The sequence below is a fragment of the Salvia splendens genome, chromosome 18 (genome assembly GCF_004379255.2).
Source record: "Salvia splendens isolate huo1 chromosome 18, SspV2, whole genome shotgun sequence".
NCBI classification, from domain to species: Eukaryota; Viridiplantae; Streptophyta; class Magnoliopsida; order Lamiales; family Lamiaceae; genus Salvia; species Salvia splendens.
Window position 1 is genome coordinate 23,232,339 of NC_056049.1, and position 26,449 is coordinate 23,258,787.

General features: G+C 40.2%; 3 protein-coding genes and 1 pseudogene across 3 annotated transcripts; all 4 read left to right on the forward strand.

Moving 5' to 3' along the window:
• Positions 1 to 584: 584 nt before the first annotated feature.
• LOC121777771 (CDPK-related kinase 3-like) lies at positions 585 to 5,713 on the forward strand. The gene is made up of 11 exons (XM_042175126.1): positions 585 to 1,259; positions 2,183 to 2,313; positions 3,090 to 3,131; positions 3,272 to 3,380; positions 3,482 to 3,560; positions 3,972 to 4,268; positions 4,376 to 4,485; positions 4,688 to 4,795; positions 4,875 to 4,937; positions 5,033 to 5,200; positions 5,284 to 5,713. Exons 1-11 carry the CDS (start codon positions 732 to 734, stop codon positions 5,416 to 5,418), a joined length of 1,770 nt encoding a protein of 589 aa, XP_042031060.1. The 5' UTR covers positions 585 to 731; the 3' UTR covers positions 5,419 to 5,713.
• Positions 5,714 to 8,768: 3,055 nt separating this feature from the next.
• On the forward strand, positions 8,769 to 14,759 carry LOC121777494 (annotated as a pseudogene).
• Positions 14,760 to 15,797: 1,038 nt separating this feature from the next.
• LOC121777061 (heat shock cognate 70 kDa protein-like) lies at positions 15,798 to 17,163 on the forward strand. The gene is made up of 2 exons (XM_042174187.1): positions 15,798 to 16,139; positions 16,695 to 17,163. Exons 1-2 carry the CDS (start codon positions 15,926 to 15,928, stop codon positions 16,877 to 16,879), a joined length of 399 nt encoding a protein of 132 aa, XP_042030121.1. The 5' UTR covers positions 15,798 to 15,925; the 3' UTR covers positions 16,880 to 17,163.
• A 2,160-nt stretch (positions 17,164 to 19,323) lies between these two features.
• LOC121777063 (heat shock 70 kDa protein 18-like) lies at positions 19,324 to 25,710 on the forward strand. The gene is made up of 6 exons (XM_042174189.1): positions 19,324 to 19,445; positions 19,816 to 20,060; positions 20,358 to 21,357; positions 21,732 to 21,741; positions 23,446 to 23,635; positions 23,931 to 25,710. The coding sequence occupies exons 2-6, from the start codon at positions 19,847 to 19,849 to the stop codon at positions 25,559 to 25,561; spliced, it is 3,045 nt and encodes a 1,014-aa protein (XP_042030123.1). The 5' UTR covers positions 19,324 to 19,445; positions 19,816 to 19,846; the 3' UTR covers positions 25,562 to 25,710.
• Positions 25,711 to 26,449: the final 739 nt, after the last annotated feature.

A 26,449-nucleotide genomic window follows, 5' to 3' on the forward strand; every position in this document is an offset into this window, starting at 1 on the left:
AATCCATAAATAAACTTCTCATAATCAAGTTTTTTCCCTTTCTATATTAAAGAACATTAATAATTTTTTGACCGTGATGATTCGAATCTTCGATCTAAATTACGGCCGAGTATGATTTTTCAAATGTTGGTTAAGCTGCTCTCACACTGTCACACAGCATCACACCTATTTAAAATTTTCTAATTAGTTGACTTCTTGTTAACCTAATACTGCGTGTAGCATGTTCTCAAGCTTAATAAGTTTGAGTTTTACTTTCAATTAAATAAATATCTGGTTTGAATTCGTTTAAAATTTGATTTGCATATACAAAATGTGGATGTGTCATCATTAGGTGTGGAATAGAGAGCATTTATTACTAGTAATTCAATAATTTCCTTTCCTCTTAATTTTGCTTCTATCTTTGCATATTGCAGAAAATCTCACTCTTCATTTTTTACTAATTAATTTCCTCTTTCTCTAGAAAAAGATTAAAATTAGTGTATGTGTGTGTGTTTTTCGTCTCTTTGTCCAATTAACTTTGTTTTGACTCAGTTACATTTTGTCACATTTGAATTTTCTGATTTCGATTTTATTACAAAAAAATGGAGAAATACGGATACAGACAAAGAAACGTATATACTTTTTTATCCGTATAGGAATAGTAGAAGACAGTATAGAGGAAGAAGAAGAAGAAACTCTGTTATTCGCAGAGAGAGAAACAGAGAGAGAGAGAGAGTTGACACTCACTGCTGATGGGGCAGTGCTACGGTAAGACGATCCCCACGGTAAGCAACGATGAGTACCCAACCACCGCCTCCGCCGATCTCCCTCCCCAGACGCCTCCTCCCAACGGCACTCCGGCGAGATCCTCCGCCGCGAACAGCGCCTGGCCGAGCCCCTACCCCGCGACTCCCGGCGGCGTCTCTCCGTCTCCGGCGAGGTCCACGCCGTTGAGGTTCTTCAAAAAGCCCTTTCCGCCGCCGTCTCCGGCGAAACACATCAGGGCGTCGCTGAGGAAGCTGGGGAACAGGAAGAAGTCGCCCCGCCACGGCGCGATTCCGGAGGATGCGGCGGCGGCGGAGGATGCGGCGCCGCCGCCGCAGCAGCAGCACCACCACGCGCTGGATAAGAATTTTGGGTATAATAAGAATTTTGGGGCAAAGTATGAGCTTGGGAAGGAGGTCGGCAGAGGGCATTTTGGTCATACCTGCTTTGCCAAGGGCAGAAAGGGGGAGCTCAAGGATTTGCCTCTTGCTGTTAAAATCATCTCCAAATCCAAGGTTCATCTCAATTTATAATGTGCTTTGCTTTTCTTGTCTAATTAAACATCTTTATTTCATAGCCAATTGATTCACAATTGTTAGGAAGTCTACAAAAACATATGCCAAGGATTCAACAACAATAATTAGCTAACAGTTTTGTCTTTGATTATGTATAAAATGGAGGGGGGATGTGTAGACTTAAAAAAGGCATCTTTTTTTGTTTTGATTAGCTGATCAATGATGTAATTCTGGTTTAGATAGGATGGTGCATGTTTAGCAGATCAGGGAAACAGGTTTAGGATTATTGATACGAATCAAACATATATCTCAAGTTGCAGAATTTGTTTCTTAACTGATGAGCTTAAGTTTATGGGGTGACTGTTGAGGTGAAGGGAGGTTGTGGTTTCAAATGAAGCACGGACTGAGTAATCATATTGGTTGATGTAACAAGAATATACACGAACAGACTCACTTGATTCGATAATTTCATTTTCGGCGTCATTTTATTATGTAATATAAGGTCCCTTCAATTGTATGGGTTCTAATATGACTGCTCCAGAGTCATTTAGATATGTCTTTTGCTTTCCACTTAAAATGATTGTCGAATGATAAAATGAACTATCTTCAGCTGCAAAACATAATAATTTGTCAGTGTCCTTGTCGGTGCATTATTTTATGGAGATGGTGGAAGTGCATAATGAGCAGACAACTATCAGTATCTTTACTGGTGGGAGAAGTAAACCTTTGGATTAGAGTAACAGTAAGATAAGCATTAAGGGTACTTGGGAAGATAAATTCCATCTTTAGCAGGTCAAATGAAATGGATAGACCCGTGTATGCGTCAAATACACAGTTTTCTTTTATACTACTGATGGCTTCTTTCTGAATGAATTTTATGATGCTATGAAACTCGATTTATATCTCAATAAGCTGTTTGGCAGATGACGACTGCAATATCAATTGAAGATGTTCGCAGAGAAGTGAAAATTTTGAAAGCTCTCTCAGGTCATAGACATCTAGTTAGATTTTATGACGCTTGCGAGGATACCAATAATGTATACATAATAATGGAGTACGTATCTCTCTTTTCCCTGTGCTGTTGTGTACACAATTGAATCTTTGTTGAGTGAAGCTTGCAACTTTTCCTGATTTGCCCACTTTACTTTTTACGCTTTTCCTAGATCAGGAAATTTTTTGTTAGTTTCTTAATCTAGGAAAAGATAGTTGATGCTTGCTAACACATACTACAGTTTTCTGTAAAACCATCTTCTATGAATAACTTTATATCATTGTTGACCTTATGGTGGAGACTATTCTGTTCCCCACCTTGGATGTTGATTTAGTTAAGTATTTTCCTTTAGTATTTGATATATGAATCTTCCACAAGTCCTTTTCAGAACCATCTCATGGATTTTGGTCTGTCGTACAGAGGCTCCACTCCAATACGACTGATATTTTTCTTCTAACAGTCTTATTTTTCTTGAAGTTAGAATTTCGGTTATTAAAGTGATAGATATCGAACTTAAAGAGTTACTGTACTTTTGTTCTATCTTTGGACTTTGGTCTATGTGATGGTTTCGTGCAAGGTTTTTTCTTGTAACATCCTGTAATATAATTCTGTCTTCTGGTAGGAGTTATCTCCTTTTAACCCAATGGATTCGCATATAAAAATTCTCACATGTTTGAACAAACAAACTTTACGTTTTGATTTCGAAATATTTCTTTAATAGTAGTAAAAGATATACGAGAAAGATAGATAATAATTGAAACTGGGACTGGCAGGAGTTTTAAAAGTTTGTACTATTAGTCTTTGAACCAATAGCGTTTGTAATTCTGATTTTCTTACAGGTTGTGTGATGGTGGAGAACTGCTTGACAGAATATTGGCAAAGTAAGCTTTCCTTTCATAGTCCTGCCTGCAATCTATCAGGGAGGAGAAACTGAGAAAACTGATATTCGTTTATGTTCTAATTTTAAGCCATCTTTGTGATGGTTGCAAGAAAAACACCAACAATAGTTTATTCATTTCAGAGGTGGTAGATATACTGAAGAAGAAGCAAAACTTATTATCGTTCAGATTCTTAGTGTTGTTGCATTTTGTCATCTTCAAGGTGTTGTCCACCGTGACTTGAAACCTGAGGTACACAGAATGTTTCTTTTTCCCATCAGCTTGATATAGCTCTTGATAGAAGACTTATTATAACTTTCCATCATGACATCGATGCTAATTCCAATCCTCAGAATTTTCTATTTGCCTCCAGAAGTGAAGATGCTGATATGAAACTCATTGACTTTGGTCTTTCTGACTTCATCAGAACAGGTAACAATCCATTTCATCACCCCGTTTTTTGAAAACTGCTCTCTTTCAACTTGCTGTAAAACCTCGTAGATTTTCTTCCTATTTTTGATTACTATGACATGAGGTATTGCTCGATAAGTCAATTTCTGAGAAAATGTTTATTAGATTAGTTGCTTCTAGGTGAATTGCATCCCTCTGCCTAATTATTTGAACTCGTGAACTTCCCCGAACCCAAGCTTGTATCAGTTATAACACGTGGATATATGTAGAAATGTTTTTTTTTATTTGCACTGTTTTAGTGAAGCAAAAAGTTGTTACCAACAAGGTGTAACATCTTTCACCGACGTTCCTTGCACTTTTCTTACTAATGCTTTGCATTTTTAAAGTGGGTATCTTAGTTTTCTAATTTCTGCTCTACTTTTGACGTTGCAGATGAAAGACTAAATGATATTGTTGGAAGTGCTTATTATGTAGCTCCTGAGGTTCTTCACAGATCTTACAGTGTGGAGGCTGACATATGGAGTATCGGTGTCATTACCTATATTTTGCTTTGTGGTAGTAGACCATTTTGGGCAAGAACGGAGTCTGGAATATTCCGTTCTGTTTTGAGGGCTGAGCCAAACTTTGAGGACACACCTTGGCCATCTGTCTCTTCACATGCCAAGGACTTCGTGAAGCGACTTCTGAACAAGGATTACCGGAAAAGAATGACTGCCGCCCAAGCTTTGAGTTAGTATTGTTCCATGAGTTTCTCACAAAATCCATTTAAACCCGAACTGAAGTCGCCAATATATTGCTAAATGATGCAGCTAACTTACATTTCTTTGCATATGCAGCTCACCCTTGGTTGCGAAGCGAAAGCCATCCAATTCCGCTAGACATATTGGTGTATAAGTTAGTGAAAACATATCTACACGCTACACCTTTTAAACATGCAGCACTAAAGGTATGTCCGCTGTTTCGCAAGATGTGATTTTGAAAGTTTGTTTATTTTATTACAGTTCCCATCCTTTAATACATAGATACAAGGCGAGTTCGAAGTCTATATGAGGATTCCTTCTACACTAAAGTTCTATGGTTTTCATGAGTAATTGTTACACCCACCTTCGATTAATGGCCTTGTTTGATCATCCGATGGTTACATACAGGCTCTCTCGAAAGCATTGAGTGAGGAGGAGCTGATCTATCTCAGAGCACAATTCATGCTTCTAGAGCCTAGTGAGGATGGGCGAGTATCTCTCGAAAACTTCAAAAAGGTTGTCAAGCTTAACCTCCCGTCCCTCAATTTCTGAATCACACATGCCCCGTATTGAGATGGTATAACTGTTTTTGCAGGCTCTTGCACGTAATGCCACCGATGCCATGAAGACTTCTAGGGTCCCAGATATCCTTCACGCGGTTAGCTACCTTATCAACACCTCTCACTACACACATATATAACTATACTAATCTAAATAAGTTAATATTTCTTTTTTTTTGTGGGGTTACTTCAGATGGCGCCGTTAGCTTATCGAAAGATGGAGTTCGAAGAGTTCTGTGCAGCTGCCATCAGCACATACCAACTAGAGGCCCTGGACAAATGGGAGCAAATTGCTTCCACAGCTTTCGAGCATTTCGAAGAGGAGGGTAGCCGTGTTATATCAGTAGAGGAATTAGCCCGGGTACGTATATATCATGTCATAACTAACTAACTAACTAACTAATCTTGTCTCGCTCGTAGCTAATAAAATCTGGTTGGATGCAGGAGCTGAACGTCGGGTCTACTGCGTATTCAATGCTGAGAGATTGGTTGAAGCCCAACGGCAAACTTAGTTTGTTGGGATATACTAAATTTTTGCATGGCCTCACCCTTCGCAGCTCAAATATGAGACATCATTAGCTAACTTCTCTCCTCTTTTTGTTATGCATAATTTATTTAGGAATTCTCAAAAGGGAATGATTACTGCTGGTCGGAGATTTTGGGCATAAATTGACAAGAATTTCGTGTACAAATGTAGTAGAGGAACCAGATTTTACGTTAGAGAAACCATACACTTTTGTTTTATTTTTTTATTTTGATTTTATTCGTATTGATATAGTGAATGGAATTTGGGTTGACGAAAGTGTTGTGTGGACTGGAGATTCTCTTTGCACAGTTTTTTTTAAAGCAATATAATACTATAGTAATTTTATTATTCAGTTGGATTAGAGCAGTATTCTTGAGCTTCGAACAAGGTAATTATGTTTAAATGTTTTATTTATTCTTATCTGTGTTGGACAGAGGAATTTATTTGGTGCAATTTGTTAACGTTAGGGATTCATTTGCTTTTTTCTATAAACGTTTGGAATCAAGTTGCTTTAATACAAAATGCCAGGTATTTATTTGCTTTTTGAGCAAACGTTATTAGTGGTTTTGGTACTTACCTTGTTTTTTTATTGATAAATGAATAGAAATTCATAGGCTGCATCAACTCGAGTCTGAGACTTTTGGCTTCGGACACGAACCACTCTTCTATTAGCTGAACGCACGCACACAAGATAGATTATTGAAATGGTCCCTAATTTTTAATTACTTTGATATAAAGAGGTGTAATTATTGTTAATTGGATTCGATGTGTGAAAACGCTATTTCTAAGAGATAACTTAAATCTCAAGTAATTAGCTACTTTTATAAGTTATGAAATTGACTAGTCAACTAAAAGGTATCGAAATACACTATTGCGAAAAAATCATATGTTGATTTTCTAGGTTACTTTACCACATGAATTCGAATTTCTAGATAATTATTATGGATTTAGACATCTAACGCGAGCTGCAATATATATTTATATATTTCCAATAATAACAATAAAGTTGTGGCAAAAATAATTCATAAGATATGATCATGTGTATAAGAAACAAATACAGAAACTCTTCTTAAAATGGCAGTCGTGGCCATGCTCACATCACAAAATGAAAGACAAAGAGAGCTTGCTAGAAAACTAAAACGACTTCAACTCATTCACTAAAAATAACATAATAAGCTAAAAGAAATAATTTAATCGAAAATTCTTGCCCTTAATTATAAGGCCATCCACAACGCTGTTCCTATACCGTTCCTAAACCGTTCCTTAAACTACTATTTGCGGGCCCCACTGTACTTTTTTACTCCATTCCTTAACTAAGGAACGGAACCTGCAACCCTCCGTTCCTTAAATTACTATTCATTCAATTTCATTTTTTATTTTTATTTCCAACTCAATTCAATTAAAACAAACACACTTTAATAAAAAACAAACACACTTTATTAAAAAATACACAACATTAAAACAAAGTTACAACTTAAACTTAAAAAAATAAAAAGCACACAATTAAAATCCTAAAAAAATAAAAGTACACAATTTTAATAATTTCATCTGCCAAAGTTTGCCCAAATGTGCTCAATTAGATCCTGTTGGAGTTGGGTGTGTGCGCTAGAGTCGCGTGTCCTTGCACGAATAGATAACCGTTCTTGTATAGACGGATGCGCTCCACTTCGAGGCGGACTACTTGCGGTTGGGCTTCCGGGGGATTCGGGGTCGAACCAATTTCCCGCCTTGGGTCCTTCGTCTTGGACTATCATGTTGTGCAAGATTATGCACGTATACATGATGTCGACCATGTTCTCCATGAACCACGTACGAGCGGGGCTTTGATGATGTTGAAGCTCGCTTGGAGAACCTCGAACGCCCTCTCCACATCCTTGCGAGCGGCCTCCTGCTTCTGCGCAAAAAGAGCCTGCTATGGGTTCGCAAACCCACTGGACGTCTTCACGAAGGTAGGCCACTTCGGGTAGATGCCATCGGCGAGATAGTACCCCATTTTATAAAGCCGGTTGTTGGCGACGAAGTTGATGGTCGGCGCTTTACCATCCAAAACTTCGGTCAAGAGGTCGGACTGGTGGAGCACGTTTACGTCGTTGTTCGACCCGGGAACCCCGAAGTATGCGTGCCAGATCCAAATGCGGTAGTCGGCAACGGCCTCAGGTATAACGGTTGGGTGGGTGCCTTTGTGGCCGCTCGTGTAGGACCCCTTCCACGCCACCGAGCAATTCTTCCATTGCCAGTGCATGCAATCGACGCTGCCGAGCATCCCGGGGAATCCGTGCACTGTTTCGTGAAGGTCGAGCAGGAACTGACAATCGGTCGTGCTTGGCCTCCGGAGAAATTCGTCGGTGAAGGCTGCCCGGACGCCTTTGCAGAATTTGAGCAAGCACATTCGCCCAGTGCTGTCTCCGATGTGGAGGTATTCGTCGAACATGTCGGTCGTTTGTCCAGTCGCAAGCTGGCGGATTGCTGCAGTACATTTCTGCAGCGTCGTGTGGCTGGGACGGCCGACCGCGTCGAACCCTTCCTGGAAGAACTCTTCCCGGGCTGCCAAAGTATTGGCGATGTGGAGAAATAACGGTTTCCCCATGCGGAAACGACGACGGAAGTACGTATCTCCCCAAACCGGGTTATCGCAGAAGTAGTCGCGTACTAACCTTGCGGCGGCTTCCTCCCGGTTACGATGGATGTACGTACGGGAGCGTCGTTGGGGCGGCGCGGCTTCTTCCGCCTCCCGTTGTCGATCTTCTTCAAGTGATTGTTCCAATATTTGACGCATTTGTTCAAAATGATCCATTAGTTTGATTAAATTTGGGAGAAGAAAAACAGAGTTGATTTGTGATGAAAATTGGGGTGGAAATAGAAAGGATCTGAGAGAAATAGATGTGTGTTTGTGAGTGAAATGAGTATGAAATAGGAGTATTTATAGAGTAAATAAATTAAAAAAAAATAAATAAATAAAATCTGCAAAAAAAACGGTAACAATACCGTTGCATTTTTTTTAATTAAATTCGAATTTAAAAAAAAAATCGAATTATTGCGTCACCGTGACGACGCCCACTCGCGGGGCAGCGAGTGGGCGTCACGCGACGAATGGGAGGCCGCCACGTCGCCTCGGCGCGTGGCGGAAAGTGTCGTGCCGCGTCTCACGGGAACGGCACCCGGCACGGCACCGGCACGGATTGGCGACGACACGGGCGGCTGCAACGCGTGCCGCCGCGGTTCCGTTCCTCCGGAACGAAATAAGGCACCGCAACGGCACGCGTTGCGGGTGCTCTAAAAAAAGGAAAGATTTATAAAACGTGGCCCAATATGATGTTGGCGGGGTCCACGTAATTCCCTCTATATATATAGGGACTCAAATTTTCAATTTTCAAATCAAACTTGCCACTTTTCTGCCGAAAAATTTCACGTTTTCGACGAGCAAATATCCGATCGTCTGTTTCGTGATGGCCGGAGGGCTTGCGATAGGGATCGATTTGGGGACTACTTACTCGCGTGTGGCGGTGTGGAAGCACGACCGCGTTGAGATTATACGAAACGAACAGGGCAACCACACCACGCCGTCTCACGTCGCTTTCACCGACTCCCACCGTCTCATCGGCGCCGCCGCCATGAATTCCATCAACACTGTCTTCGGTGAGTTTCACCCTTTTATTTTCCATGGTTTTCATTCTTTTTTTTACCCTGCTGCATCAAGCATAGTTGAAACATTGAGAAAAATTTGTGTGTATGAGTTGAATTAGATGAAATTGGGAGTGGTTTCTAATTTTATTTTCTTTGTTTAATAACAATATCTGTACTTGATAGATGCAAAGAGGTTGATTGGTTGCAAATTCAGTGATCCAACGGTTCAGAGTGACATGATATATTGGCCATTCAAGGTCGTTCCTGGCGCTGATGACGAGCCTATGATCGCGGTAACCTACAAAGGGGAGGAGAAACAGTTTTCTGCTTGAGGAGATTTCGTCAATGGTGCTTACCAAGATGAAGGATATCGCGGAGGCATATCTTGGATCACCTGTCACGGATGCGGTCGTTACTGTGCCTGCTTCTTTTAACGACTCCCAACGTCAAGCCACCGAGGTGGCTGGACCCATTGCTTGCCTCAACGTTATAAGGATCGTCGATGAGTGCATATGGTTTTGATGAAAGGGTTATGTGCACCGTGGCAAAGAATGTGCTGATTTTCAACCTTGGTGGTGGTGGCACGTTCAATGTGTCTGTGGCCACGGCTAGGAGAGATGGCATTGAAGTGAAGGCTGTTGCCGGGATACTCATCTTGGAGTCTTGGAGGGAAGGACATAGACAACAAGATGGTGGATCACTTTGTGAAAGAGTTTAAAAGCAAGACAGGTATGGATATTAGTGGGAATGGAAGAGCTATTAGGATATTGAAGAGTGCTTGCGAAACAGCCAAGATTGTCCTTTCCTCTGCTTTAGAAACCCCAATTGAGATTGAATCATTGTTTGAGGGGATTGCTCTGCTTTCGACCATCACTCATGCTGGATTTAATGAACTCAACATAGATTTATTCATCAAGTGTATGGATCTGGTGGAGAAATGCTTGAGTGATGCAAAGATGGATAAGAGTAGTGTGGATGAGGTGGTTCTGGTGGGCGGGTCGAGTAGGATTCCCAAGGTGCAGGAGATGTTCCAGGAGTTTTTCGATGGAAAAGAGTCGTGCAAGACCTTTAATGTATATGAAGTTGTGGCATATGGTGCTGCAGTGCTAGCTGCCAAGTTGAATGGAGAAGACAATGAGAATGGTACGAAGAACAAGATCACCATTACCAACGATAATAAGTGCAGGCCGTCTAAGTATGAAATAGAGAAGATGGTGAAAGATGCAAAGAAGTACAAGAGGGAGGACGAAGAGTATAGGAAGAAGGTTGAAGCAAGGTACGGTTTGGAGAAGTTCACCTACGGCATGAGGGAAACCACGAGATGTGCAACAAGGATTGAAGCAGCCGACAAGGAGGAGATAGAGAAGGCATTCGAGTCTACTATGAAATGGTTGGAGTCAAACAAACTTGCAAAAGTTGATGCTTTCAATGAGAAGTTGGAGGAGCTTACAATCCCATTGTTGCTAAGATGCACTCTGCCAGTCCGAGTATTGTTGGGATATACTATTTATCATACACTTGTTTTTTGTTTTTTATTTTTATTTTTAATTTTATTCGTATCGATATAGTGAATGGAATTTGGGTTGACGAAAGTGTTGCATGTGTTTGGCTTTGCATTACAATTTCTGGTTTTTATTAAGAAATACTAGAGCAATGGTAAATTTTTTATTCAGTTGGATTAGAGCAGTTTTTTTGAGCTTAGATACGCTTATTAAGAGTCCACTGAGTTCAAATGAATAAATGAGAAATGTTTGAATTGGTTAATTATATTTAAATGTTTTCTTTATTTTTATGTTGTTGGACATAGGGTTTATTTCTTGCAATATATTGACATTAGGGATTCATTTGCTTTGAACAAAATTTAATGTTAGGAATCTATTTGCTTTTCGAGTAAACGTTAGTACTAATGTTTTTTTGTACTTAAAACCTTGTTTTAATTATGATATACTCCTATAGACGTATAGATAATGTGAGTTGGATTGGATATAAATAAACGTTGTCCCTAAAAGATAAATTAAATTTCAAGTTATTAGTCATCATGGGTTCAATTCACCAAACAATGCTAATTACATGAGAAAGGAGTAGTACAACTCTAGTCTCTAGCCAAAAAATCATACGGTGATTATGGATTTAGACATCTTATAACCCGAGCAATATATATTCATATATTTGCAATAATAACAATAAAGTTGTGGAAAAAATAATTCATGTGATATGATCATGTGTAGAAGTTTAACAAATACACAAACTCATCTTCAAATGGCAGACGTGGCCATGCTCACAATCACAAAATGAAAGACAGAGCTTCCTAGAATTTGTAGCTAAAAAAGAGAGCTTAAAATAATATATTAAGTGGAGGAAGAATGGAAGAATAAAATAAGAATAGATGAAAAGAGAATAAATTATCATGAAAGAATAATATTTTTACTTAAAATACAAATGATTTAATTATTTTACAAATTTGAAAAAAAAATGTGATTCAATTAACAAGAAGGGTAGAAAATTGTATGTATTATCACAGAAAATGTCAAATAAAAAAAAGCTAAAGAAGTGTTAATATCAAAAACATGTTGAGAAAGAAAAAATGTAAAAACTAAAAAAATCCCCACTTGTAGGTAAATATTTATCTCTCCGCTAAAAGATTAACACAAATATACAAAGACGCATAACTAAATCTTAGTGTAAATTATATAACAATACTCCTACTATACTTTATATTGTACCAGTATCATATAACAATAATAAAAATAATAGTAATTACTAGAATGATTTTAATTGATAATTTAATTGAAAAATCCTTGCTCTAATTGTTAGGAGTACTTCTGTTGTAGTGGCGGAGTTAAGTAATTCTCTCTATATATATATAAGAATAGGGTTTCAGAAGTCAGAACAAACTTGTTACTTTTCTGCAGTTCGTTGCCAATAAAAGTATTCCCTCGTTTGGTTTTGTGATGGCGGGAAAGGGCGAAGGCCGGGCGATAGGGATCGATTTGGGGACTACTTACTCGTGTGTGGCAGCGTGGAAGCACGACCGCATTGAGATTATACCGAACGATCAGGGCAACCGCACCACGCCGTCTCACGTTGCTTTCACCGACTCCCATCGTCTCATCGGCGACGCCGCAAAGAATCAAGTCGCCAATAACCCCATCAACACTGTTTTCGGTTACTTTTCTCTTCTATTTTCCATGATTTTCAGTCTTCTTTTCCCCTTGTTTGTTGCTGCATGCATATATTTAAAAGATTCATAACAGTTGAAACTAAAAAAGATTCATAACAAACTTTTAATATATTCATACATAGTGGCCAAACATTGCCTTTTTAGTGCACTATAGGAAAGTTGAATTTTAATATGACCTACTTCAGTGTTAGATTGTTTAGTTCATCTTAAAATCCGATATTAATATAATCAGCAAAACAAAGTAATAATGAGCTAAGGTATTCTCCTATTATGACCTAGTTTATTTCGTCCTGTGTTCTACATTTATGGGGTGTTTCCCATAGCCTTAAGATTAAGGATAGTCTTATTAAGATTAAGGATAGTCTTATTTGGGGCAAATTGCCAATAAAATCAAGTTTGGCTGATTAATGGTAAATCCCCTGTCTTAATGTACATATTTTTAATTGTTACGTGATGAAAATTTTCGGCATGATGTATTGCGCGCGAACATGTGTAAGCATATAAAGTGTGATTGAGTAATTAAGTGTATTAACAACGTCGTTTAAGTAGTTGAATGTTATGTCTGTAGAATAATTTTTTCTGACTTTTTGTCGAATTTGAGATTATGGGACAATTAAGAAAAATGTGGTTTTGTCAGCCATTGACTGAGTATTTGACCAAATTTTGGTGGTTTTTTTGGCAATATATGGGCAGTTGACGATATGTGGTGTGGTTGGAAGAGATGCTACTAATCCAATCCAGCCACAATTTTATTTTCTTGGTTTTAACTTTGTTGTAACTCAATTTGTATCTTAGATGCAAAGAGGTTGATCGGTCGCAAATTCAATGACCTAACTGTTAAGGATGACATGAAATTTTGGCCATTCAAGGTCATTCCTGACGCTGCAGACAAGCCTATGGTAGTGGTAACCTACAGAGGGGAGGAGAAACATTTTTATGCTGAGGAGATCTCCTCAATGGTACTTACCAAGATGAAGGAAATCGCTGAGGCATATCTTGGATCAGCCGTAAAGGATGCTGTGGTGACTGTGCCTGCTTATTTCAACGACTCTCAGCGTCAGGCCACCAAGGCTGCCGGAGCCATTGCTGGCCTCAACATTATAAGGATAATCAATGAGCCTACTGCTGCAGCCATTGCTTACGGTCTTGATAATGGTGTTACTAGCATTGTGGCAAAAAATGTGCTGATTTTCGACCTTGGTGGGGGAACGTTTGATGTGTCTGTGGCCACAATTAAGTCAGGTGTCATTGAAGTGAAGGCTATCGCCGGCGATACTCATCTTGGAGGACAGGACATGGATAACAGGATGGTGGATTACTTCATGAAAGAGTTCAAAAGCAAGAAGGGTAAGGACATGAGTGGGAATGCAAGAGCTATTAGGAGATTGAAGAGTGCTTGCGAAAGAGCCAAGAGGATCTTATCCTCAGCTTTCGAGACCCCAATTGAGATTGAATCGTTGTTTGAGGGGATTGATTTGTTTTCGACTATCACTCGTGCGAAATTTGAAGACCTTAACATGGATTTATTCAACAAGTGTATGGAACTGGTTGAGAAATGCGTGAGTGATGCAAAGGTGGAGAAGAGCAGGGTGGATGAGGTGGTGCTGGTGGGCGGGTCGAGTAGGATTCCAAAGGTGCAGGAGTTGTTGCAGGAGTTGTTTGGTTGGAAAGAGGTGCGGAAGACCATTAATCCAGACGAAGCTGTGGCGTATGGTGCTGCAGTGCTGGGTGCCAAGTTGAGTGGTGAAAGCAATGAGAAGGTGCAAAATGTGGTATTTGTGGATGTTACACCTTTGTCTCTTGGTATTTCAGGCGATGGAGATGTGATGCACGTGATTATTCCGAGGAATACACCTATACCAACAAGGATGGAGAAAATTGTCACCACAGCAAAGGACAATCAGACCGGTATGAATTTTCTGGTGTATGAGGGCGAAAGAAGCAAGGCAACAGACAACAATCTGCTAGGAGTATTCAGTCTCCAAGGCATTCCAGCAGCGCCCAGAGGTGTTGCTAAAGTCAATGTTTGCTTCGACATAGATGCAAATGGTATCATGAACGTGTCAGCGGAGGACACAGAGACCGGAGCGAAGAGCAGCATCACCATCACCAACGACAAGGGCAGACTGTCTAAGGAAGAAATCGAGAGAATGATTGGGGATGCGGAGAAGTACAAGGTGGAGGATGAGAGGTTTAGGGAGAAGGCTGATGCGAGATATGCTTTGGAGAAGTACGCCTACGACACAAGGAACGCTGTTAGAAGTTCAGCAAAGGTCACAGCAGCAGACAAGAAGAAGATGGAGAAGGCTTTCCAGTCTTTCACACAGTGGTTGGAGTCCAACAAACATGCAGAGGCTGATGAGTTTAAAGATAAGATGAAGGAACTACACACTGTTTTCAATCCCTTCATCGCCAACAAACGTGCAAAGACTGAAGATTATAAAGACGAGATGAATGGAAAATGATGAGTGGCAAGATCTCGTGGCTCTTTGCTTTTATCTATCTTGTATTTTTGTTTAGAGCTACGATAAAATATCATCGTGATGATTCTTGCGAAATGCCAACTTTAAGTTACTATGTTCAGTTTTACTATTAGTTTATATTCGTCTCAATTTTTGTTAGTTTCTCCTTTCTTTGCTCTTTTTTAGGAGTCACTCCTATAAGTTTAATCAAAATTATCTTTTACTAGTCTTTTAGTGAAATTTAAGAGACTAAAGAATCTAAAAACTATGAAGAATCTTTACGGCTGATAAAAAACATCTGAATTCTATTAACGATTTCTACAACATAAAACAGAATAAAAAAGACACTGCACAAGGTATTGTGGGGCATCTTGGACCGTTCGTAAATCCTGTTAAGCTCCTCCAACTTCTCTTTGAAAGCATCAACATTTGCAAGTTTGTTGGACTCTAACCATTTCATAACAGACTCGAAGGCTTCTCTATCTCCTTTATTCTCAGCTGCTTCAATTCCGGCTGCACATCTGTAGGCGTTCCTCATGTCGTAGGCATAGTTTTCAAAAGAAAACCCTCAATCTGCTTTTGGATTCCCACTCATATCCTTACCTTTCTTGATATTGAATTCTTTCATGATGCCATTCACCATCCAGTTGTCTATGTCTTGTCCTCCAAGATGAATATCGCCTGTAGTAGCCTCACTTCAATGACATCTTCCTCAATTATTGCTATAGTCACATCAAACGTACCACCATCAAGGTCGTAAAGGAGCACATTCTTAGCCACAGTGCTAGTAGCACTTTTTTCCGGATCATATGCGATGGAGGCAGCCGTAGGCTCATTGATGATCCTTATAATGTTAAGGCCGGCAATGGTTCTGGCATCCTTGGTGGCCTAACGCTGAGAATCGTTGAAATTGTAAATCCAGAAAGTAATATTCATAGGGTCGGATCGAACAAGATCAATATCAATATCTTGTGTGCGGGACAATTGATTATCTATGTTGTGAAAGTGATTCAAAATTATTCGTTGAAAATAGTTGCAAATATTTCTCTCTTTTGTAAATTAAAAAAAATATTAAAGTGAGCTGGATAGTGGAAAATAAACCGACAACTAAATTAGGAAAGTATTCCTCTCTCCTCTGCTCCTTCCACTCCCCTCTCCCCTCTCTCCTTTCCCTCGCCAACACACACACACACACACGGGTTTGGATCACACACACACACACACCTCCTCTCTCTCCTTTCCCCCGCCTCTACTACTTTTCTGCATCTCAAGTATTCGATCCTTTGTTTTGTGATGGCCGGAAAGGGTGAAGGGCGGGCGATAGGAATCGATTTGGGGACGACGTATTCATGTGTGGTGGCGTGGAAGCATGACCGCATTGAGATCATACCAAATGATCAGGGCAACCGCACCACCCCGTCTCAAGTCGCTTTCACTGCCACCGATCGTCTCATTGATGACGCCGCCAAGAATCAAGTCGCCAATAATCCCATCAACACTGTTTTCGGTGATTTTTTCTCTTCTATTTTCCATTGTTTTCATTCTTCTTTTATCTTGTTTGCTGCGGCATGATTGTATTCAAAACATCCATAACAATACAGTCATACATAGTGGCTAGATTTCAAATATTGTCTTTTTATTGCATATATACTTTACTTTACGTACATATAAAATTAAGAGAAGGATAGTCTTATTTAGAGTAAATCCCAAAAACAAATCAGGTATGGTTAAATTCTGGTCAATATCCTTTCATAACTTTGACAAAAATTTCTGGCATGATACGTGTCTGAATTTATCAACATAGTGCGTGCATGTGCAAATATTAAATACGTGATTGACTAAGGCTATACACATCTTGGAGGCCAAGATATGGACAATAGGATGGTGAATCATTTGATGAAAGAGTTTAAAAGAAAGACTGGTAAGGATATTAGTGGGAACTCAAGAGCAGTCAGGAAATTGAAGAGTGCTTGTGAAAGAGCCAAGAGGATCCTTTCCTCAACTTTGGAAGCCTGAATTCAGATTGAATCGTTGTTTAAGGGGGTTGATCTGTTTACTGCAGTTACTCGTGCTAAATTCGAGGACCTTAACATGGATTTATTCAAGAAGTGTATGGGACTGGTTGAGAGTTGCCTGATTGATGCAAAGATGGAGAAGAGCAACGTAGATGAGGTGGTGCTGGTGGGTGGGTCAAGTAGGATTCCCAAGGTCCAGCAGATGTGGGAACGAGGCATGCAAGACTATTAATCCAGACGAAGCTGTGGCATATGGTGCTGCTTTGCTGCTGCCAAGTTGGATGGTCACGGCAATAAGAGGTTGCAAAATGTGGTGGCTTCCAACAAACATGCACAGGTGTATCATTTTAACAAGAAGATGAAGGAGCTCCAGACTGTTTTCAATCCCATCATCGCCAAAAAGATTAAGAATTAAAATTGATGATTGGCAGGATCTCGTTGGTTTTTCTTTGCTTTTATCTATCAAGACTTTTGTTCATGTTTATGTGATGATTTCTGTGAGGTGCTTGGTTTAAGTTAAGTACTAGTAGTACATTGGTTTTTCTATAGTTTATTTTCTTCTATTTTATAGTAATTTTTAATTATACTTTCCTCTCAATGTTAGTTTCTTATATCTTTGCTCTTTTTTACCTCATTTTGCTCCCATTTGATTTTTCTTTTACAAAAACAACACATTTATCTATCTTACTTTATTTCTCTTTTTAATTTTTTTTTCTTATTTAACTATTTTTAAAAAAAAATATCATGCCCAAAAAAAACTTCTTATACAGTGGGACGGGATCTTAATCTCCCATTTCTTTATATTTTTAATAAGATAATTCCAGTATGAAAAGTTACCGATCCACTCTTGATTAAGAGCATCCACAACCGTGCTCTTGCCAGCGGCACGATTGTGGGTCCGGGCGGTACTATTCATGCCTGCTCTCTGGCAAGAGCACAACACCTACAACTGTGCTCTTCCGCAAGGACGAGCACAATTAATTTAATATTCAATTAAACATAAACATTTCCATAATACTAAAATTCATTAAAAAATCACAATAAATATTACAAAATACAAATAAAATAAAAAAGACATAATTAAAATCCTAAAAATTAAAAATTACATAATTAAAATCCTAAAAATTAAAAATTACATAATTAAAATACTAAAAATTAAAAATTACATAATTATTGGCTAATATTACCCGAGGAAGACTACTCATCCGGCGACAACAACCCCAATTGTTTTTGAAGACCCACTATCATGCCCTCGTGCGTTTGAAGTTGCGTGGGGGTCATAGTTGACCTATCGGCCATATTGAGTTGGGCCAAAAGGGCCCACAACGAGTTGTTCGGGGGTGGAGGTGGAACATAGGGTGCGGGTTCGGGGGCGGGGGCCGATGGAGTCGCGGAGCGCCGGCGCTCAGCCGCCGCCTTCTTCCTTCCTTGCGGTCGGCGTTGGAACCGCTTGGTCCGGCGTCGGGGCTACCCAAGTTAGCTCCGGCGAGTTGGCTAGCCACTTCTTCGCACCATACTCTCGTTGCGCTCGATCGTTCCCGGCGGCCGGTTTGCATTGTACCGGCGAGATACGCGCCACCAAAAGTGATCGCCCGATTGGTTCGTGCCAACCGCCGCATCTTCGGAGATTTCGAAGTACGCCTTGAACAATTTATCCATCTCCGCCGGCGTGTACGGTGTGCGGACACCGCTGCCGCGAGTAGGAGCTTGCGGAGGTTGGGAGAGGGCGGTCGGCCTAGGCTCCGGTGTCCACCCGTATCGTCCTTCGGAGGCACCTTGGTCGTCGATTGGGTATGGACGGTAGCCACCCGGAACGGCCGAATCTTGGGTTTGAGGAGGGGCTGAATATTCCGTTTCCGGACTAGGAAACGGTTGTAAACCGAACCATTCGGGGTTCCAACCGTGGGAGCCCGTAGGATTATCGCCTTGGCCGGACATAGTGATGTGTAGGGTATGAGAGAATGAAGATGAAAATGGATATGAGAGATTGAAGATGAGAATGGAGATGAAAGAATGATGATGAGAATTGTGTAGTTTGATGTGAATTTTTGGGAGTGAAATTGGGGGTATTTCTAGATGAAGTGTGTATTTTTTGGGTAAAAAAATTTAAAAAAATTAAAAAGTGGGAAAAACGGTTATAAACGGATATAATTTTTTTGGGAAGTGATTTTTTTTTTATCGGTTTTTTAATTAAAAACCGATTTAAAAAAAAAATTATTTAAACCCAACGGCTATGCCGTTGACGAATGAGGGCGCGCCACGTCAGCTGCTCGCTGGCACGGCGCTGCTCGATGCATCGAGCAGCGCCGTGCCAGCGGCGGGTGCCGTCCGTGCCAGCGGCGTGGACGGCGTCGAGCAGCGCCGTGGCCAGCGGCGCGAGCGCAGCGGCGGCGGGTGGCGTCCGTGCCAGCGGCGTGGACGGCGGTGGCGAGCAGCGCCACCGTTGCGGATGCTTTAAAGTTAATCAATTCCTACTATTGCATCGAGCAGCGCCGTGCCAGCTGCGCGAGCGCAGCGACGGCGGGTGGCGTCCGTGCCAGCGGCGTGGACGGCGGTGGCGAGCAGCGCCACCGTTGCGGATGCTTTAAAGTTAATCAATTCCTACTATTTTAGTATACTAACTTAACGATGAAGGCTATACTAAACCAATGTTACCAATCAACAATTCCTACTATTTCAACATAAGCTGGACACTCTCTCTCTACTACCTTTCCGCTCTCTCATCATTCATAGTGCACCGCCGCATCCCTCCTCCAGCGCCGCCCTTCGCCTTCATCCACAGCCTATACCGCCGACTTGGTATATTTCTCTCTGTGTGTTTAATTTTTCTTGGAGGGTTGAAATTAAGAGACTCTGTGTGTTTAATTTTTCAACGTCTTGAATGCTAGTATACTGAAATAGTAGGAATTGAACTAGTGAGCCACTATCTGTATAATATACTCAAGTAATTTAATACTAGTAAGCTGAAAGAAATTAGAATTCGGATGTGCATATTTCCCCTCTCTCAAATATTAGTTTATTGGGCAATGATTGGTGTGACATGCTGATGCTGCTTCTATTTGCTTGTCACTACCGGCTAATTTCAGAATAGGTGTTTCACATTTCAGTTCCTTGTTGAAAATTTCGACAACTATTGAAGCCTTCGTTTGACATTTTTGCTTTCTTTTGGTTACAGCCCAGTTTGTTGTTAGCATCATTAATGGCTGGAACTGGCTATGGGCAGGCGATAGGGATTGATTTGGGGACCACGTATTCTTGTGTGGCAGCGTGGAAGCACGACCGCTTTGAGATCATACCAAACGATCAGGGCAACCGCACCACGCCTTCTCAAGTCGCTTTCACTGACTCCCTTCGTCTTATTGGCGACGCAGCTAAGAACCAAGTCGCAAAAAACCCCTTCAACACTGTTTTCGGTCAGTATTCTCTTCTATTTCCAATGTCTTTTAATTTTTTTCTTGCTTGCTACTTTCATTCCATATATTTTTCTACGAGTCACAGATATATATATATTGGGAAGGTAGGAAAATTTAATGTAGTGCTAGTAAAAAGATTCTCCAGAAATAAATGCAACGTTTTTTTTATGCATTATAGTGGTATGTGTATGTAACTGCTAACTGTTGATGAAGTGAGGTGTGGTTGGAGCAGATGCTACTAATCCAGTAGTTTCTTCAGCAATTACTGATTTCTCATTTCTCTCTAATTGTACACAGATGCAAAAAGGTTGATCGGTCGCAAATTCAGTGACCCAACAGTCAAAAGTGACAAAATGTTATGGCCATTCAAGATCATTTGTGGCACTGGCGACAAGCCTATGATCGCAGTAACCTATAAAGGGGAGGAGAAACAGTTTTCAGCTGAGGAGATCTCCTCAATGGTGCTTACCAAGATGAAGGAAATCGCTGAGGCATATCTTGGCAAAACTGTCAAGGATGCTGTTGTGACTGTGCCTGCTTATTTCAACGACTCTCAGCGTCAGGCCACCAAGGCTGCCGGAGCCATTGCTGGCCTCAACGTTATAAGGATCATCAATGAGCCTACTGCTGCAGCCATTGCTTACGGTTTTGATAATTGTGTTGCTAGCTCTGTGGCAAAGAATGTTCTGATTTTCGACCTTGGTGGTGGCACCTTCGATGTGTCTGTGGCCATGATTGAGGGAAATGTCATTGAAGTGAAGGCTATCGCCGGCGATACTCATCTGGGAGGCCAGGACATGGATAATAGGATGGTGAATCACTTCATGAAAGAGTTCAAAAGCAAGAAGGGTAAGGATATTAGTGGGAATGCAAGAGCTATTAGGAGATTGAGGAGTGCTTGTGAAAGAGCCAAGAGGGTAATTTCCTCCACTTTGGAGACCCCAATTGAGATTGAATCATTGTTTGAGGGGATTGATCTGTTTTCCACTATTAGTCGTGCTAAATTCGAAGACCTTAACATGGATTTATTCAACAAATGTATGGAACTGGTTAAGAGTTGCTTGAGTGATGCAAAGATGGAGAAGAGCAGTGTGGATGAGGTCGTGCTGGTGGGCGGGTCGAGTAGGATACCCAAGGTCCAGCAGATGTTGAAGGAGTTTTTTAGTGGGAAGGAGGCATGCAAGACTATTAATCCAGATGAAGCTGTGGCATATGGTGCTGCTTTACTGGCTGCCAAATTGAATGGTCACGACTATAAGAGGTTGCAAAATGTGGTTCTTTTGGATGTTACTCCTTTGTCTCTTGGTATTGAATGCGATGGAGATGTGATGAGTGTAATTATTCCGAGGAACACACCTATCCCAACTAAGAGACAGAGAAATGACTTTGCAACAGCAGTGGACAATCAAACCATTGTGCCGTTTCTAGTGTATGAGGGCGAAAGAAGCAAGGCAACAGACAACAATCTGTTGGGTAAGTTCAGTCTCAAAGGAATTCCAGCAGCACCCAGAGGTGTTGCTAAATTAAACGTGTGCTTCGACATAGATGCGAATGGTATCTTGAAGGTGTCAGCGGAGCACGTGGGGACTGGATTGAAGAACAAAGTCACCATCACCAGCGACAACTGTAGGCTGTCTAAGAAAGAAATCGAGAGGATGATTGAGGATGCAGAGAAGTACAAGTTAGAGGATGAGGAACACAAGGCAAAGGCCAAGGCCAGGTATGCGTTGGAGGACTATGCCTACAACAAGAGAAATGCCATCAGAAGTGCAGCCGATATCAAAGCAAAAGACAAGAAGAAGATGGAGGATGCTTTCGAATCTTTCACACAGTGGTTGGCTTCCAACAAACATGCACAGGTGTATCATTTTAACAAGAAGATGAAGGAGCTCCAGACTGTTTTCAATCCCATCATCGCCAAAAAGATTAAGAATTAAAATTGATGATTGGCAGGATCTCGTTGGTTTTTCTTTGCTTTTATCTATCAAGACTTTTGTTCATGTTTATGTGATGATTTCTGTGAGGTGCTTGGTTTAAGGTAAGTACTAGTAGTACATTGGTTTTTCTATAGTTTATTTTCTTCTATTCTATAGTAATTTTTAATTATACTTTCCTCTATATTAGTTTCTTATATCTTTGCTCTTTTTTACCTCATTTTGCTCCCATCATAAATGTTTGATTTTTTTTTCACAAAAACCGAACATTTATCTATCTTACTTTATCTCTCTTATTTTATTTTCTTACTTATTTAACTATTTTTTAAAAAAATATCATGCCCAAAAAAAACTTCTTATGTAGTGGGACGGGATCTTAATCTCCCATTTCTTTATATTTTTAATAAGATAATTCCACTATGAAAAATATAGATGACAATGACATTAATCGAATAGTCCATTCACTTTAAACCAATGTTACCCTAATAGGAAACCGTTCACTTGAAACCAATGTTTAGTTAATTGAATCGGAAGCAAATTGGCACATTGTCTCACGATTCAACCCTAAAAACCGGCTGCTATATGAACTGTCGGTTTGACTTAAAAAGTTACCGATCCACTTTTGATTAAAGTTAATCAATTCCTACTATTTCAGTATACTAACTTAACGATGAAGGCTATACTAAAGTTAATCAATTCCTACTATTGCATCGAGCAGCGCCGTGCCAGCGGCGCGAGCGCAGCGGCGGCGGGTGGCGTCCGTGCCAGCGGCGTGGACGGCGGTGGCGAGCAGCGCCACCGTTGCGGATGCTTTAAAGTTAATCAATTCCTACTATTTCAGTATACTAACTTAACGATGAAGGCTATACTAAACCAATGTTACCAATCAACAATTCCTACTATTTCAACATAAGCTGGACACTCTCTCTCTACTACCTTTCCGCTCTCTCATCATTCATAGTGCACCGCCGCATCCCTCCTCCAGCGCCGCCCTTCGCCTTCATCCACAGCCTATACCGCCGACTTGGTATATTTCTCTCTGTGTGTTTAATTTTTCTTGGAGGGTTGAAATTAAGAGACTCTGTGTGTTTAATTTTTCAACGTCTTGAATGCTAGTATACTGAAATAGTAGGAATTGAACTAGTGAGCCACTATCTGTATAATATACTCAAGTAATTTAATACTAGTAAGCTGAAAGAAATTAGAATTCGGATGTGCATATTTCCCCTCTCTCAAATATTAGTTTATTGGGCAATGATTGGTGTGACATGCTGATGCTGCTTCTATTTGCTTGTCACTACCGGCTAATTTCAGAATAGGTGTTTCACATTTCAGTTCCTTGTTGAAAATTTCGACAACTATTGAAGCCTTCGTTTGACATTTTTGCTTTCTTTTGGTTACAGCCCAGTTTGTTGTTAGCATCATTAATGGCTGGAACTGGCTATGGGCAGGCGATAGGGATTGATTTGGGGACCACGTATTCTTGTGTGGCAGCGTGGAAGCACGACCGCTTTGAGATCATACCAAACGATCAGGGCAACCGCACCACGCCTTCTCAAGTCGCTTTCACTCACTCCCTTCGTCTTATTGGCGACGCAGCTAAGAACCAAGTCGCAAAAAACCCCTTCAACACTGTTTTCGGTCAGTATTCTCTTCTATTTCCAATGTCTTTTAATTTTTTTCTTGCTTGCTACTTTCATTCCATATATTTTTCTACGAGTCACAGATATATATATTGGGAAGGTAGGAAAATTTAATGTAGTGCTAGTAAAAAGATTCTCCAGAAATAAATGCAACGTTTTTTTTATGCATTATAGTGGTATGTGTATGTAACTGCTAACTGTTGATGAAGTGAGGTGTGGTTGGAGCAGATGCTACTAATCCAGTAGTTTCTTCAGCAATTACTGATTTCTCATTTCTCTCTAATTGTACACAGATGCAAAAAGGTTGATCGGTCGCAAATTCAGTGACCCAACAGTCAAAAGTGACAAAATGTTATGGCCATTCAAGATCATTTGTGGCACTGGCGACAAGCCTATGATCGCAGTAACCTATAAAGGGGAGGAGAAACAGTTTTCAGCTGAGGAGATCTCCTCAATGGTGCTTACCAAGATGAAGGAAATCGCTGAGGCATATCTTGGCAAAACTGTCAAGGATGCTGTTGTGACTGTGCCTGCTTATTTCAACGACTCTCAGCGTCAGGCCACCAAGGCTGCCGGAGCCATTGCTGGCCTCAACGTTATAAGGATCATCAATGAGCCTACTGCTGCAGCCATTGCTTACGGTTTTGATAATTGTGTTGCTAGCTCTGTGGCAAAGAATGTTCTGATTTTCGACCTTGGTGGTGGCACCTTCGATGTGTCTGTGGCCATGATTGAGGGAAATGTCATTGAAGTGAAGGCTATCGCCGGCGATACTCATCTGGGAGGCCAGGACATGGATAATAGGATGGTGAATCACTTCATGAAAGAGTTCAAAAGCAAGAAGGGTAAGGATATTAGTGGGAATGCAAGAGCTATTAGGAGATTGAGGAGTGCTTGTGAAAGAGCCAAGAGGGTAATTTCCTCCACTTTGGAGACCCCAATTGAGATTGAATCATTGTTTGAGGGGATTGATCTGTTTTCCACTATTAGTCGTGCTAAATTCGAAGACCTTAACATGGATTTATTCAACAAATGTATGGAACTGGTTAAGAGTTGCTTGAGTGATGCAAAGATGGAGAAGAGCAGTGTGGATGAGGTCGTGCTGGTGGGCGGGTCGAGTAGGATACCCAAGGTCCAGCAGATGTTGAAGGAGTTTTTTAGTGGGAAGAAGGCATGTAAAACTATTAATCCAGACGAAGCTGTGGCATATGGTGCTGCAGTGCTAGCTTCCAAATTGAGCGGTGAAGGCAGTGAGAAGGTGCAAAAGCTCATGTTTTCGGATGTTACTCCGCTGTCACTTGGCGTTGAAGTTGTAGGAGATCTGATGTCAGTATATATTCCAAGGAATACACCAATCCCAACAAGGAAGGAGCATATTCATGCGACGGCCTATGACAATCAGACCGAAGCGGAGTTTGCAGTCTACGAGGGTGAAAGAAGCAAGTCAAAAGAAAACAATCTGCTAGGTAAATTCGAACTCCTAGGCATTCCAGCAGCACCCAGAGGTGTTGCTGAATTCAAAGTGTGCTTCGACATGGATGAGAATGGTATCTTGAATGTGTCAGCGAAGCACACAAAGACTGGATTGAAGAACAGCATCACCATCATAAACGAAAAAGGTAGGCTGTCGATGGTAGAAATTCAGAAGATGATTGAGGATGCGAAGAAGTACAAGTTGGAGGATGACGAGTTTAGGGAGAAGGCTGATGCAAGGTATGCTTTGGAGAACTACGCCTACGACACGAGGAACACCATTAGAAGTGCAGTTAAGCTCAAAGCAAAACACAAGAAGAAGATGGAGGATGCTTTTGAGTCTTTCACAAAGTGGTTGGAGTGTAACAAACATGCAGAGGCTGATGATTTTAAAGACAAGAAGAAGGAGCTCCAGACTGTTTTCAATCCCATCATCGCCAAGATGAAATAAGAATGAGAAATGATGATTGGCAGGATATCGTGGGCCTTTACTTTTGTCTATCAAGATTTTTGATCAATTTTTTGTGATGATTCCCGCGAATTGCTTGGTTTAATTTACAACTATTACTAGTTGATTGGCTGATTATATTTTCCTCTCTACTCTCTGCTTATTTTCTTGATTCTGCTTTAGCGGATGCATTTTATTACTAATTCACTCTTAAATTCCTAATTACAACTAAATAATAAATATCAAATTTTCAAATCAAGTGTCAACATCATTCAACTTTGAGTATTAATATAATGAACAAAAAATGTGAATATTTTTTGTAATTAATAATAAATTAATTATAACTAACTTTTTAAAAAATATCTTAAAACTTTAAACATATATAACTATCTCAATTTAAATTATTTTTTCCCACAACATATATCAAATAAAAGATAATATTATAAGGATTTTAACGAGATTTTACTTAAACATATTCTGATATGAAAAAAGTTTAAATTTTTTAAATTTTTTTATATTTTTTAAGAAGCAGTTTAATATCAACATATCTATCATATTATGTCAACATAATACATATAAAATGTCAATTCGAATTGTGTTGACATGCATCGTATTAATGTGCTTCTACACTATATTGACAGTTTGATCTAAAATCCAAAATTTGGTAGTTTTTCTTATATTTTTAAAGTTAAATTTTTTCACATTTTAAAAACACATACTCCCTCAGTCCATGATTAATTGGACCCCTTTGATTTGACACGTATTTCATGAAATATAGTGAAAATTGAGTTGAAAAAGTTAATAAAATGTGGATCATACTTTTATATTAGTGCTATAATAGAATGTGAGTAAGATAAGTTAGTGGAATCTGAAGTCCAATGACCAAAACTA